This window comes from Oreochromis aureus, linkage group 9, assembly GCF_013358895.1.
Source record: "Oreochromis aureus strain Israel breed Guangdong linkage group 9, ZZ_aureus, whole genome shotgun sequence".
Classification (NCBI taxonomy): domain Eukaryota; kingdom Metazoa; phylum Chordata; class Actinopteri; order Cichliformes; family Cichlidae; genus Oreochromis; species Oreochromis aureus.
Window position 1 is genome coordinate 22,905,423 of NC_052950.1, and position 14,859 is coordinate 22,920,281.

At 40.5% G+C, this 14,859-nt stretch overlaps 1 protein-coding gene and 1 long non-coding RNA gene across 3 annotated transcripts; one reads left to right on the forward strand and one right to left on the reverse strand.

The window, feature by feature from the left end:
• The first annotated feature begins 1,039 nt into the window (after nt 1-1,039).
• On the forward strand, nt 1,040-5,396 carry LOC116329620. The gene is made up of 5 exons (XR_004200180.2): nt 1,040-1,129; nt 1,995-2,027; nt 2,281-2,352; nt 2,477-2,597; nt 5,235-5,396. It is a non-coding gene; the product is annotated as an uncharacterized LOC116329620 (long non-coding RNA).
• A 204-nt stretch (nt 5,397-5,600) lies between these two features.
• On the reverse strand, nt 5,601-12,428 carry cdv3 (carnitine deficiency-associated gene expressed in ventricle 3). Of its 2 annotated transcripts, none has more exons than XM_031751666.2 (5): nt 11,953-12,428; nt 11,266-11,339; nt 8,732-8,865; nt 8,393-8,558; nt 5,601-7,257 (listed from the first exon to the last, which is right to left on the reverse strand). In XM_031751666.2, the coding sequence occupies exons 1-5, from the start codon at nt 12,136-12,138 to the stop codon at nt 7,131-7,133; spliced, it is 687 nt and encodes a 228-aa protein (XP_031607526.2). In that variant the 5' UTR covers nt 12,139-12,428; the 3' UTR covers nt 5,601-7,130. The 2 variants fall into 2 exon arrangements, with proteins under 2 accessions (XP_031607526.2, XP_031607525.2); XM_031751665.2 differs by having other exon boundaries at nt 11,266-11,342; nt 11,953-12,427.
• Between the last annotated feature and the right edge of the window lie 2,431 nt (nt 12,429-14,859).

Below are 14,859 nucleotides of genomic sequence, written 5' to 3' on the forward strand. Positions count from 1 at the left end.
ACTGTGATCCAATAAGGTAAGCTAGTTTCAGATGGACACTTTTCTAAACCAATGATGGTGGGAGTTGGAGGGTAGGCAATCAGATTCCAAGAGGGGTCTAGAAGGGCGGTGCAACCCCATGCCACCCTTTTAGACCCACCCATGCTGAGCTGAGCATCAGCCAAGGTTTTGGGTGAACCCATAGTGAACCCATTGCCCCACCCTATGTGATTTACTGAGGTTAGATGGCCCAGCATGTGAGTGGGCGTTAAGGCGCCTGGGAAGGGATCTCAAAACTGGATTATAGATGGCAGACGGTGTCGTAAGCCACCGCCTCTGTTCAAAGATGATCATTCACAGTGGACATAGATGGCTTCTTTCACTCCTCTTTCAAACCACCTGTCTTTTCTGTCCAAAATATGAACATTGGCATCCTCAAAAGAGTGACCTTTGTCCTTTAGATGCAGATGGACAGCCGAGTCTTGTCCTGTGGAGGTGGCTCTTCTATGTTGTGCCATGCGTTTATGAAGTAGCTGTTTGGTCTCTCCAATGTAAAGTTTTGTTTAGGAGGCAAAACTCCTAAACACAAACTTAACATCGTAGTGTATGTTGTACAGTGTAGCGAGGAATGCTCAGACCTCTAGATTTTGGTTTTAGAGCTGAGAACCTGCAAATTCAGCCCGATACAAACTAACTCAACATGACAACACCTGTCTGAACAAAGACTAAAGCTGGTTTTGGTCTTTTTAACACTATTAGTTTACATTTGGATTATTCCAGTTCAAAAAATCATTAATAAAATGGATAAAAATGAATAAAATTAATAAAAAGAGTGTTTTTAACCAAACATAACACTTAAGAAAGAAGAAAAAAAAGAAGAAGAAAGAAACAGTAAGTGAAAAAGGCCTGAATTAAATTAAAACAAAATGTTGTTTTCTGAAGAATAAAGCAGACTTTGTGAGTGCAAACATATTTGCATTTGCTAGCAAACAAAGTTGAACTTTGATGTTAAACATGAGCTGAAAGAGTCTCCACCTACAAACACTTGCATTATAAAACAGGAGGTGTGTGTGCAGACAGGAGGCTGATCACATCCACGATGAGAGGACTCACACTGCTCTGTTTGGTGGGATTTATTCTCACAGCTTCGGTAAGAAAATTCATATCCCTGTTTGATCTTCATGGATTTACTGAAAGGAAGAAATTTAAATGATTAAAAAGAACTAATGGTCTCACTGAGCCAATAGCAAATTATAGTCTTCATAAATATTTAGATGTCATTTTATATTTTTGTAGTTTTATCATTGTAAGACTATTGTTTAACTGATAAGTTCGACTCCAGATGTAAACATAAGTTTGAATTAAATATATTTCTTTTTTACCAAGAATCAGCTGGAGTGTATCTCATGCTTCTGTTGACTCTCTGAGATTTACTGATTCATGCTGCCGTGTTTGCTTTGAAATGTCAATGACCTTTCAGCGCCGAGGGAAAAGAAAGAGGCAAAAAAACCCTTCTACTACTGAATTTTGGATCTGTCTAACATTAGTCTGTTTTTAAGTGTTATCCAGTAGTAAATACAAACACTTGTCATTACATCTTAATACAATCTTTAAGAAACGCCACCACCCAATCACAGCCTCTAAAATGAGCAAAACAAAAGTAGATAAACTCAGCACAAAAAATAAGGGATTTTTGCCAGCTTAAAGTCATCTTAATTTATTATTTGACATGGATGGTGTGATTTATATAGTTTATATACAGATGATGAAAAACATAGGTTATAGCTATTTTAATATTAAATCTTTGTCCCTTTAGTTTTTACAACTTACATATTCAACTTCAGTGTCATCGGTGTCCAAAAAGAGAGAAAAATATGAAATCTTTTTGTTTCCACCTTTTTTTGTCCAGCTTCCATAATTACCTTTTTTGGTTTCATTTTATTAAAATGTTTCTTCTTCTTAAACATCAAATGGTTTATTTTAAGAAGACTTAAAGTTGTTCTTTGTCATTCTAGCAAGCGGGTGTTACAGCTACAGGTACACCCACCGTAAGTACGACATACATAAAACACCAGAAACATTAACCAGTATTTCTAATGTTTTATATTTTCATGTTTATTGGTTTAAGTAAAGATTACCAAAGGTACCCTGACAAATTGTTAAAATATTACAAAACTTGACATATCTTGCATTTCTTGGTTTGATTATGTGTAAAACTATTTGTAGATTAGATTTGATTTAGATGTTGGGGGAAAGGTTAAGTTTAAAAGCCTTTAACTAATGTAATCCAATGCATTTCAGAGAATACCCACCTCTTTCTGGCATTCACTATCCTCTAATAATACTCGTTCATCTACTGGAAATGGTACACAGGTAAAACACCATCAACACAGCTTTCATAATGTCTTACAACAACATTTATTCTGAAATAACACTGACAAGACAGCTGAGAACGTGTGACAAATAAATGTTTATTTTCCTCCTGTATATTATATAGGCCGTTCATCACAACAATACAGTTGAACCAACAGCGAAAGCAACAGTTGAACCAACAGCGAAAGAAGACACACCAAATGTGCTCTAAAAACTTCACAAAGAAAGACACCGTTCGTCTGATGGTATCGTCTTCTCTGAATACACATTAAAAGTCTGTATTGAAAAAAGCTTATTTGTTATTATGCTTTGTATAAGGTCATTTAAAATCTATTTGTTACCTAACAGATGGAACAACAACAAAAAAAACCACCTACTTTGACCAAATTCAGTTTCATTTATTTTTTCATTATTTAGTGCCAAATCACAGCAGTTGCCTGATGGCACTTTATACTGTAAAGACCCTAGAATAATACAGAAAAAACAGAAAAACAAACAAACAATCTGGTGACAACATCTGGTCATCAGACAATCAGGTGAGCAAGTACTTTGGCAACAGTGGTATGAAAAAACTCCCCTTTAACAGCGAGGAACCTCCGACATACTCAGGATTGGGAAGGGGTGGAGATCTGCCACCACAAGTTTAGAGTGTAGGGGAGGAAGACGGGACAAAAATATGCTGTTGAACAGAGCCAGAGATTAATTATAACTAAAGATTAAATGCAGAGTAGTGCATAAACACAAGGCGAGTGAAAAAGAAAAACTCCATGCATCATTGGAAGACCCCCAGCAGCCTAGGGTAACTAAAAGAGGATTCAGGGTCATCTGATCCAGTCCTAACTATATGAATCCTCACAATGTTACTGGAGGCCAAAGTAATACTATCCAGAGTAAATTCCTGGTTAGATAGAGGTTTTTGGGCCGAGTACAATAACGTCCTTTTTTGACTGGTTTTAAAAGCAGGAAATTAGAGGACATCCAGATCTTTATGTCTTTTAGACATTCCTGCAGTTTAACTAATTGCTGTGTGTTACCTGGCTTCATGGATAAACAAAGTAGGGTGTCACCTGGATAGAAGTGAAAATGTATGCTATGCCTCCAGATGATGCTGCCTAAGGGATGCATGTTTAAGGTAAACATTAATGGTCCTAGCAGGGAACCCTGTGGTACTCCATAATTAACCTTAGTGTGTGAAGAGGAATCTTCATTTACATGAACAAATTGGACTCTAATACAGCGGTCCCCAACCCCCGGGCCTCGGACCGGTACCGGGCCGCGAGAGTTGAGGCTCAGGTGTGAAATGTATGGTTTTCAGGGTTTTTATCGGTTTTCAACGTTATTTTGTTATCGTTTTTATCGTTAACTCTGTTTTCCTGGGTCTTTTCACGTGTGTTATGAATAAAACTTCTTTTTTTTGGTACCGGCACTAGTTTTATTTTGTTGTATTCATCTGCGACACCTCATTGCCGGTCCGTGAAAATATTGTCGGGCATAAACCGGTCCGTGGCGCAAAAAAGGTTGGGGACCGCTGCTCTAATAGATAGAAGTGATTCAAATCACTGCACCGCAGTACCTGTAATACCTACAGCATGTTATAATTGCTCCAATAGGATATTATGGTCAACAGTATCGAACGCTGCACTGAGGTCTAGCAGGACAAGCACAGAGAAGAGTCCACTGTCAGAGGCCATAAGATCTTTTGTAACCTTCACTAAAGCTGTTTCTGTGCTGTGATGAGCTCTGAAACCTGACTGAAACTCTTCAAATAAGCCATTCCTCCCATTAATAAAGATAGACTGATCATATCTAAAATTAAAGCATTAATTAATGGCAGGACTTCTTTGCGGAGTCTTGTAGGAATTAGGTCTTAACGACACGTTGATGCTTTGGAGGAATAATTACTGAAGTTAACTCAGAAAGATCAATTGGAGAAGAAGACTAAATAAATATTAATGGTATTGAAAGTAGCTGTAGATAATGTTACTTCTGAGAGACTGAGGTTATGAATAATCTTTTCTATAAACATTTTCTTTTAAAATTTTATTTGCAAATAAATTCATCAAGTCATTACTAGTTAAGGTTAAATGAATGCTTCGCTCAGAGTTGCTTTTATTTTCTTCAATCGGTGATGAGTAGTAAGATGTTCTAGCTTTACGGAGCTAATAAAACAATAAAACAAATAGTCATCTGCTTTAAAATCCAAATTTGAGAGTTATACCAGGGAGTCAAGTATGTCTGATTTAAGGTTTTGTTTTGCTTTGTTTTTTTTTTTCTTTCAGAGTCATCCAGAGTCATACGCAATGTAGATAGATGTAAAAGTATTAAAAAGATAATCAACCTCTGTGGGAGGAGAATTTAGGTAGTTGCTTTGCACTGTGATAGCACATGGCATTGAAAAGGATAAGAGTAGAAGAATTATATCTTTAAATTTAATTACAGCACTTTCAGAAAGACATCTACTGTAATGAAATGTATTCCCCATTGCTGTGTCATCCATTATTGTAAACTTGAATGTTATTAGGAAATGAGACAAAGAAGGTTTTCAGAAAATACTGTAAAATGTTCAATTTGTATGTCAAATGTCAGAGCCAGACCCTGAGTGTGATTGGTGGTGGGTGGGTTCTTTGAAATTTTGAAAGAAGTCAGTTGAGTCATTGGGCTGTCAGGGGATGCAAGATCCTATAAGGAAACGCCTCATAGGATCTTGCATCCCCTTTAAAAGTAATTCTACTCCTTCAACAGAGGTAACACACCACCAGCACAGGTTTCATGATGTCTTACAACAGCATTTTATCTGAAATAACATGAACAAGACAGCTGAGAATGTGTGGCAATTAACTGAAATCTTTTTATTTAATTTTTTTCCTCTGTATACTTTATAGACTGTTCATCACAACATGTCATTGGAAGCAACAGCGAAAGAAGACGTATCCAAGAGACGCTAAAAAGATGAAAACATGAAACCTCCCAGAGACAGACCACCAATTTTCTGTTGGTTTTACTGCCTTCTCTGAATAAACATTAAAAGGCTGTATAAAAAAAAAGAAGACGTTTCTCTTATTTGTTGTTATGCATGTATAAGGTCATTTAAAATGTGTTTTTCACCCAAGAGCTGTAACTTTTGTGTCTGAACAGACAGAAAACATCTACTTTGACAAAATGAGACAACATAGGAATCAATTATCGAGGGGACATCAGATTAACACAAGTCAGGGGATTACAGCTTCAAGGATTCAGACAAGACTAAATTCACAAGGATCACTTTATTTTTTTTCTGTGTTGAGGGTCTTTTTCATCACAAATATTACCCAGCAGGATGTCCCAGCAGGAATCAATGCTCCCTAACATATTGATGGGAAGAACATACACAACATAACTTCGTTTCTTTATGTTTCTAAACACACTGCTTTAAAGCCCACTGGATATTAACTGGGTGTCGCACAGCTGCACAAGCTACCTGTTTTACATGAGGACTGCGATTTTTGGATTACCTGTGAGGAAAAAACACAAAACCCTTAAAAATCGGGGGGGTTTAGTCAGTATGGTCAAACATCATCAAGAAATAGGCATTTGAAAGTGGTTTCCAATAACTCAGACCACAGGAAAGCATTTGTTACCAAAAAGCTGGTTTCAGATTAGAAACAAGCTTTAATGACTCGTCTGATGCTCAATGAGAAAAAGGGCAGCAGAATCAAACAGTGGATATGAAAGACAGTTAGTAGTTGTAATCATCAGGCAAACTAAAACAGCACTACATTCTTGAGTTTTTCTTTTGCATGTTTTTTTGTCTTTTTTTTTTAGCAAAGTGATGAGATCCGGAGGCAGGCAGCAGCCCGTTGAGACAACACTTCACTTCAGATGACAATGCAGTTTCTCTCTACCAGTAAGGCCACTTTATAAAGAAACATCTAAATGAGGACCGCAACCTATCGCTTCTTGTCCATTGCTCTCTGCAGTGTTGTCATCGTGAATTTAAAAGGAAAAAAAGAAGAAGAAAAAGAACAATGTTTCAAGTTTCTAAATTAAAGAGCCTGATGGTCAGCTTGTAAGCAGAGGGAAGGGAAGGGGGTGGGGGGAGGTTGGTGTTCGCCCCTCCCCCCTTCCCATCTCCACCACAGTGAGGGTAGGAAAAAAAAAAGAAAAAAAAAGAAGCTCAGTCCACATGGTCACCACCAGCTATGCTGCTGAGGTAGTATCCCCGCTCTCAAAGTCCCAACCGCAACTCAAGAAAAAAAGAACAAAACTACACCTCAAAATAACCGCGTGCGATCGGGTTATAGCGATCTTGCAAAAAAATAGATATTCTCACATAAGTTTGTAAAATCATCTTGCCTAAAGTCATCTTCAATCCTCTGTGGCTTTTCTCAAAGCAAGTCCAGAGAGAAGTTGCGCCACACAACCGCTGCTCTGAGTACAATCCACAAAGGACACCTACGTCGCCTTTTTGTTGCTGCTGCAGTGTCGTACGTTTGGGTGTATTTCCTAATTCCGTTTCGGTGGTTCCCTCTTTCAGCCCCTTCAGATGCAGTCCTTCAGTTTCGCCAACCAAACGTATATGAAGTGTGTTTACTGATCTTTTTAAAGGGCGTGTCACTGTATGTGCTGCAGTGGTGGGGTGGGGTGTTGTGTGTGTGTGTATGGGGCTGTGTGTTGTGTGTGGTGATGGTGGCACCGTGAGCTCTGCCAGGACTGCAGTCCACACAGCTTTGGGATCAGCTTCCTTCAAAGGGGCTGGGCAGGACCGTGCTGGAGGGGCCAGGGGACAGAGGGACGCCGCTCTACTTATCCCCCAGGATGGCGTACTGGTTGTCGAGCTGCAAGTGCTGCATAGAAGCGCCACCGGTCTCCTCTCTCCCACGGTTCCTGTGTTTCACAACCTCAAAGGTCTTCTCCATTTCTCTGTCCCTAAAACACAAACATCAGGTCATTCAAGGAGCGAAAGCAGAGATGAGACAACATCACTTACTGTAATTATGGTGGTACCGTGGTATAATCATTCCTGCATAACTGAGCCTTTATACGCTTTATGCTGTGAAAAACTAAGTACCCCCTTACTACAACAGTAAGGGTGAGCACCTCTATAACATCAGAAGCTTTGGCAGTTTGCTGGTCTGGACCATTCAGGCGTGTGTTAACACAAAGCCAAGGAGGAAAGACATCAGCAATGATCTCAGAGAAGCAACTGTTGCTGCCCATCAATCTGGGAAGGTTTACACGGCTATTTACGAACAATACGAAGTTCATCACTCTATAGTAAGAATGATTATTAACAAGTGGAAAATAGTCAGTTGCTAATATGGCAACTTTTCACTCAAAGGTCAGAGAAATTGCAAAAAAGCCACACCACAACTCTACAGGCCTCACTTAGCATTTTAAAAGTCAAAGTTCATGAGAGCACAAAGACTGAACACGTTTGGCTTGTTTGGAAGGTTGCAAGTGAACAAACCACAAGACTTCTGGAACAATGTTGTTATGACAAAGTGCACAGAGTCCCGTTTGGCTAATCAGCACAAATAGTTCACAGTAACTGTCAAGCACAGTGGTGAAGGGGTGATGATTTGGGCTTGTTTTTCAGACTGTGAGTAACCATGAACTTGTCTAAATACCAGAATATTCTAAATGTGAGGCCTTGTGTCCAATAATTAAAGTATCAGGACAATGATAACAAGCCTAAGAACAAATTTTAGTACATATAAAATACCATATTGGAAATAAAAATTACAAATAAAATAAAGCCAGAAAATCAAAACAACTACTGTTACCAAAAATTGATTATGTGGCACACAAAGGCTAGATGCTACAGCACTAACAAAAGAAAATAAGGATGTGATGACTACAGCACTAACATCATTATGAGACAAGAACACACAGCCACGTAAAACTAGCATGGCAGAAGTCCACCCTAACACAGATGCGAGAGTGAAATAAGTGATCTACAGAGAATAGCCAAACAGTTTCCAGAGCTGAAGAATATTTTTGCCCTTAGGCTCATCCAGATACGTTATTATGTTATAACTGTTTTCCTGTAAACTCTGCTTACTTGCGTGTCTCAACGTGCTTGGCGGTGGACAGTAAAGAGGGAAACTGTGTGTCACTGAAGATTTCTGGAGGGCCCTGGCTGGGGCCTCGTTTGGTGGTGGTAAGTCGAGCTCCCGGAGGGCGATATACACCAGCGGGCTTTGCCTCAGGTACCTCTACATTCTCTACTGTTGAAATAAAATGCATCAAAAAACAAAAATCACTGTGCTGCTTAAAAAACAGTGGAAAAGCTGAATTTAAATGATTGAAACAAAAAAGGTTTTGAGGGTTTCCTTAACAAATAAAGGCCCTCAGGCCCCCCAGGAAGAAAAAAAGGTCGATTTTACATCGGTTTACTCACCCACAGGAGCAGGAGGAGGCGCGGCACCAGACTTGTTCCAGGGACCTTTTTCACCTCGTTCTCCACTGACGAGAATGATCTCGCCATCCTCACCAACCTCCTCCTTCTCGTACTCCTCTTCTTCTTTCTCATCACTACAAACAACCAGGAGGCAGTAAAGCAGAGGTGAACACGTGCCCAGGTGCCCTGCTGCTGATATAACTGAATGCATCAAAGCTGATCTTCAGAGTTACTCAGCTAAGGTTAGGACAGAAACCTCCATGTCCTGTGTGTCCCTATATATTTACTTCACAGCAAAACAAAGATGCTTCCTTTTATTTCCATCACCAGAATGACAGCATTCAAATATGGTTGCTTTAGAGTTTTGGGTTCAGAGCCAAAGGCTCACAAAAAAACATGAAATTTGACTACCATCCCCTCTGCAGTGCACCTCTACACTGTTTTAATACTATGGATATTGATACTTCTTGATCACTCCGTGAAAGTCCTGTTCTGGGCCATCTGGCTTGGGCCCTCAAGTGTGCAGAAACCTCCACCTCTGTGTCAAACTGACCTGTCATATTTAATCGCTGGTGATGCTGGACCTCCAGCTACATATCAACAAGCAACCTCCAGCGTTAGCTGGTAGTGTCGGCTGTGCCCAGGCCCGAAAGCGTTACATCGGATGCCTGTTCTGTGAAGTAGGACCAACCCAATCACTGCTTACCACCAACTCTACTCACCAGACTTTGTCTTCTTCCTCACAATTAAACAGAAGATTAACAGTTGCCGTTTAAATACAGTGGAGGAGACATAGCGTGCAGTGCTGCAAGAACAGGACTTCCAGGGAATGATCTAAAAATAGCAGGAAGACTGGAAGAGGTCCAGAGGTGCACAAGGACATGACCTTAAAAGGGGATAGCCGGCAAACTTAAATTGGGCATGATTTTTGGATCTTGAGGTTAAAGTTGCACCTTGTGAAATGTTTGGAACTGTTTGTGTGAGGACAAATTCGTCCATCCTATTTTAGGGAAGTCCGATTGTGACAAGTCGGTACCAATAAACAACAATCAGGATGGCAGTGGAGAGGTTTTTTTGTGTGTTTGTTCTGTTTCTAATCAGCCACTGACAGTGGCGCATGTCAGCTGATTAGCATTTCTTTTACCACTCCCTCTGTTTAACCTCACAGCTAAAACAGCTGTTCTTTTATTTATTCACTCAAGGGTTCAAATTATTTATACTGTGGAGGTTCAGAACAGAAACTCTTAAAAAAACAAAACAAAACAAAACCAAGGCCCGGAGCCCAGAAACAGCCCGGTGGGGGTTCAGTCCACCCCGCTGGATGCCTTAACTCTTTACTCCTTGAAAGTGTTCTAGGAGAAAACCTCGAGGCTCTTTTCTGAACTGGCATTTTTTCAGATCTGCTTGTAGAACAAAATAACTGGCTGTGAATCAGAAGTTAGTGAGGACAGTCTGTCTATGCAGTAACCCTGGGAAACCCGGAAACTATTCCAGTGGTCGTCAAACCACGCCTTTAATGATATATACCGAGGTGTCAAAACTCGCCATTGAGGGTACAGGTGAGGTCGTCAGATGTCATCTTTACATCTCGTTGTGATCCAAAGTGATGACTTAACCGGAGCCAGAGGTCTGAATCAGAATCGGTTTTACTACCAAACACCAGCCATGGCCTGCGATACTACACCGATGTATATGAGTAACAGATTTGGCTCTCCATGTGTCACAGATAAACTGCTGATTTATTTTTATTTTTTGTTTTTATCTATTAAAAAAAAAAAAAAAGGACGTTTTTGACAGTTTAGCACAATATTTCTGTTTTCACCTGCAGAACAAACTCCAGGTAACGAGTTTCGGATGCATTTCTTGGTGTTACCACAGTAGCATTTTTTTGTAATAACATTTGACTGAACGCTGAAATGGAGCTAATTTTCTTAGGACATAATGTTTAAACATTCATTTTATGAACTAATAAACAATCAGTTAGTATGAAATGAATTATGAAATGTCTAAACTATTTTAAATCAAACTCGGCTGTTTGTGGCTTAGTAATAAAATAGTATGACATCCCTGTTCTACAGAGGCAATTAATTATAAATTCAATTAAATTTTATTTTCCTTATATAGCACCAAAAATCATAAAACGGCTGTCGTAAGGGGTTTTATAATGTAAAGTACGGATCCTACAATAATACATAGAAAACCAACAATCAGACGACCCCCCTATGAGTAAGCAGCTGGCGACAGTGGGGAGAAAAACCCCCTTTTAACAGGAAGAAATCTCCAGCTCAACCAGGTTCAGGGAGGGGCAGCCATCTCCTGCGACCAGTTGTGGGTCAGCTGAGGGAGTCAACTTGTGTTTTACAGCATTTAATCCATGAATTAATTCATTGTAAATGGGAAGAACGCCCTGTTGTTGCTTGACAATTTGAGTTCTCTTTCCACCCTGAATCTGTCCCGACAACATCTGTATGGGAGCGTTATCTCCTGCAAGCTTCTGCTGAAGCACAGCTTAACCAAACATGTTTTAACCTCACCTTATCTGCAAAGCCTGGAGTCGAAGCCCGCTGTAGTCCACTTCTTTGTGCTCAAATTCTTTCCACTCCTCGTCCTCCTAGGCAGAGGAAAACATTAATTCATGCACCTCACAGTGAAATCACACTTTAACAGCCCTCTAAGATCACTGTAGTCTAGTCATCACTGTGTGTGTGACAAGTCGTCAAAGCTAATCGATAACACAGCTGTGTCACCTGATCATATCCTGATGTTATTAAGTGCTAAAAAGCTGCTGATCTGCTAACAACTTATAACAAATGGCGGCTCGGCCTTGTTGAGAAACCACGATACAAAGAGGGGGGCTGACAGCTTTACCTCCTGCCGGCACATGAATAACATGTGGATTTAAAATGTTTACATCTAATCTTATAAGTCAGAAAATATTTAAAAGATCGCACTCGAAGTCAGAGATCGTGAAAAAAAGCTCAAAACGTGCGTCGTGGCACATTGTTGTGCCACTGGAAACCATATGCTGGCTTTTCCTCCCTTCATCCTAGAAAATACACTCACGTTATTACCCCGACTTCATAAAACAACGTAGGGGGGGAGCTGCCATCAAGCAGGGCTTCTCTTCCAGAGGCTCTAATTCTGATCCGGGAGCAAACACACGGCCGGACACCGGTGTGAGGTAGCGAGGTGAAAAGTTATCGCAGAGCAGCGCCGGTTACCTTATCGATCTGAGCGTCCTGGTTCTCGTTTTTAGTCGATTTCTCCTTCTCCTTCTTGGTCTTCTTCAGTGCCGCCGATGTGGGCCCCGCGGCGGACTCCTTCCCCTTCCCCTTCTCTTTCTTCTTCTTTTTATCCCTCTTGGCAAAGAAATCGTCCAGGCTCTTCTCAGTCGGTACATCCGCCATTTTCAAAGAGCAGCGTTAACTAGCTTCAGTCAGACAACCGAGCAATGACAAACGTGAAAATCAGCACTCAGACCGAGAGGACAGCGGGTGAAGCGAGCAGAGGAGATGGAGTTACTCTGGAGTCCTCTCACTGGTTAACTTCTGTTACAAGCTGACTAAAAAAAAGGTTCACTCCGGTTCTCTGCCTGAATCGTTAGCTATCCTGTCAACCATGCCATGCAGAGGCTATTTGACAAATCTGTACCGTCAACCGGAAGCACTTCTCCTCGCTTCCGCTTTCTTCTTCTTCGCGGTTAACAGCAACAAGGTGAATTAGCGCCACTTACTTGCCCAGCAACTTGCCTAGCAACGTTTAAGATCAAACAAAACGCAGTTTTAAAAGTAAGATTTTGTTTATTTATTATTAATGGAAAAAAGCTATCCATAACCTGCTTGGCCCAATGTGGAAAAGTAAACGTCCCTTAAACCTAATAACTGGCTGTGCCACCACTGGCAGCAAGAACTGCAATTAAGAGTTTGCAGTGAGTCTTTCAAATCAGTGTGGAGGAATTTTGTACTACTCTTCTTTGCAGAATTGTTTTAATTCATCTACAATTGAAGGTTTTCCAGCATGAACAGCCTGTTTAAGGTCATGCCAAAGCATCTCAATCTCATTTAAGTCCAGACTTTGCTTAGGCCACTCCAAAACCTTCTTCTTCTTCTTCTTTTTTTTTTTTTTTTTTTTTTTTTTCCATTATTCAGTGGTGGACTTGCTTGCGTGTTTTGGATCGTTATCCTTCCACATAACCCAGGTATTCTCTTGAACCATCACACTGCCACCACCATGTCTGACTGTTGGTATGATTTTCTTTTCATGAAATGCTGTGTTAGTTTTACTCCAGATGCAGTGGAATGAAAACCTTGTAAAGGGTTCAGCTTTTGCCTTGTCAGTCCACTGAATATTTTCACAAAAGTCTTGAGTCAAGATATTTTTTGGAAAAAAAGAAGATTTATTCATAACACACGTGAAAAGACCCAGGAAAACCGAGTTAACGATAAAAACGATAACAAAATAACGCTGAAAACCGATAAAAACCCTGAAAACCATACATTTCACACCTGAGCCTCGACTCTCGCGGCCCGGTACCAAACGACTCACGGACCGGTACCGGTCCGAGGCCCGGGGATTGGGGACCACTGCTCTAGAAGCAAGTCTCAATACGTGGCTGCTATCTTGGTAAAAGCCCGGGGTAAATATTTGGCAATTATTTTGAACGCCATCCAAATTAGCTTTAATTCAGTTGGTTAACAGAACATAAAATCTGCATATCCGGAATAAAATTTGAACAACTTTGATGATTTTTTGTCTACAGTAAGTTTTTAAAGCTTTTTTTTCTTCCCCCAAGTTTCATTGCCAACTCCTTGCTGTATTTCTTTCTTCCTTCCGTCCGTCCTTCCTTCCTTCCTTCCTTCCTTTTCTGCTTATTCTTATGAGTGTTGCAGGGGGGTTGGAGCCTATTTCAACTACATTCCAGCTACCATAGGGTGACAGGCAGGGCTGGACTGGGACAAAAAATCGGCCCGGGCATTTTGACTAGAGACCGGCCCACCAGGATAGAGATTGAAAATGTGACATCATTCAGGGGTAAAACCGCAAAGGATTCTGGGAACTTGTGGCAAGAGGTACTAGCGCACGCAGGCTTTCAATTGAACTCAGTTACACAGCGATAAAAAGAAACCCAAAAAATGGCAAGAAGCTGTTGTATTATTAACTGCAATAGCCGGTCGCATGACAGCCACGGGAAGCCGACGGGTAAAGAGATCGTTTTTTTTTTTTTTATCGGATTACATCGTTGAGGAGAAATTTTTTAAGCCATGTTTCCGAGGTAAGAGCCGACGGATGGTCTGGATATACCAAATATAACGTCTCAGAACACTCCCCTCACATGTTAGTCTGCTCCAAGCATTCCCACAAAGGTCAGTGTTTTGTAGTAGTTAATACGTCAGGTTACAAGCAAGTCTGGCGCTGAACAGAAATGGTCGTGCTATGCTCCTTTATTTATTGTGCATAAATAGTGAATTGTCCTGACACAATATTGTGTTTCGCTTCTGTTATTACCATGGTACATTGACAAAAACATATACTTTTATTCACAGGATAAACAGTTGTTTTGTATCACTAATTGTCCAGTGCGATTACAACATACAACATTATTGTCACTGCTACAGTTCTGTAATGCTTATCAGAAATTATTTCCACTACTAATTAATTATCGTTGAGCTCAAAGGTTATATTAATAAACGGTTAACGAATGTGTATTTATGACGATGATTTGTGAGACTGGTAAACTTACCTTTGTTTGTACGATGGTCTTTCGTTCTACACGGTGCATTTCAAGGTCCTGAACCCATCCGTTGGTAAACTGTACCTGGGCTTGTTGCAGTGACCTGAAGTTACTAAACTTCATGAGTGTATGCACTCACTCCAAGAACCGTGAGCGTGGTTAAAGTTGGGCAGCACGCTAACGTCTTTTGTCCACTCTGTGTGCTTGTAAGGGTCTGACCCTCTCACTCCTTTGATTTTTTCCTCGTATCTTTTCTTTGCCTTTTCGTCGAGTCTGTCTTTGTACGGTCCGGCATTGTTCTCCTTAGTTTTGTACATTCCTTTTTTGTGCGGCAAAGAAAAACCAAGAAGGTATTGGAACCGGAGAATGAACGTTTTGCGGTGCTGCAAATGCTTGC

Bases quoted from the DNA above. Each gene is read 5' to 3' on its own strand.
- cdv3 (XM_031751665.2), bottom strand. From the start codon at position 12,138: ATGGCGGATGTACCGACTGAGAAGAGCCTGGACGATTTCTTTGCCAAG. The intron at 8,559-8,731 runs GTGAGTAAACCG...TTATTTCAACAG, and splicing joins GCCTCCTCCTGCTCCTGTGG to TAGAGAATGTAGAGGTACCT. The intron at 7,258-8,392 runs GTAAGCAGAGTT...TTTGTGTTTTAG, and splicing joins AAGCACGTTGAGACACGCAA to GGACAGAGAAATGGAGAAGA.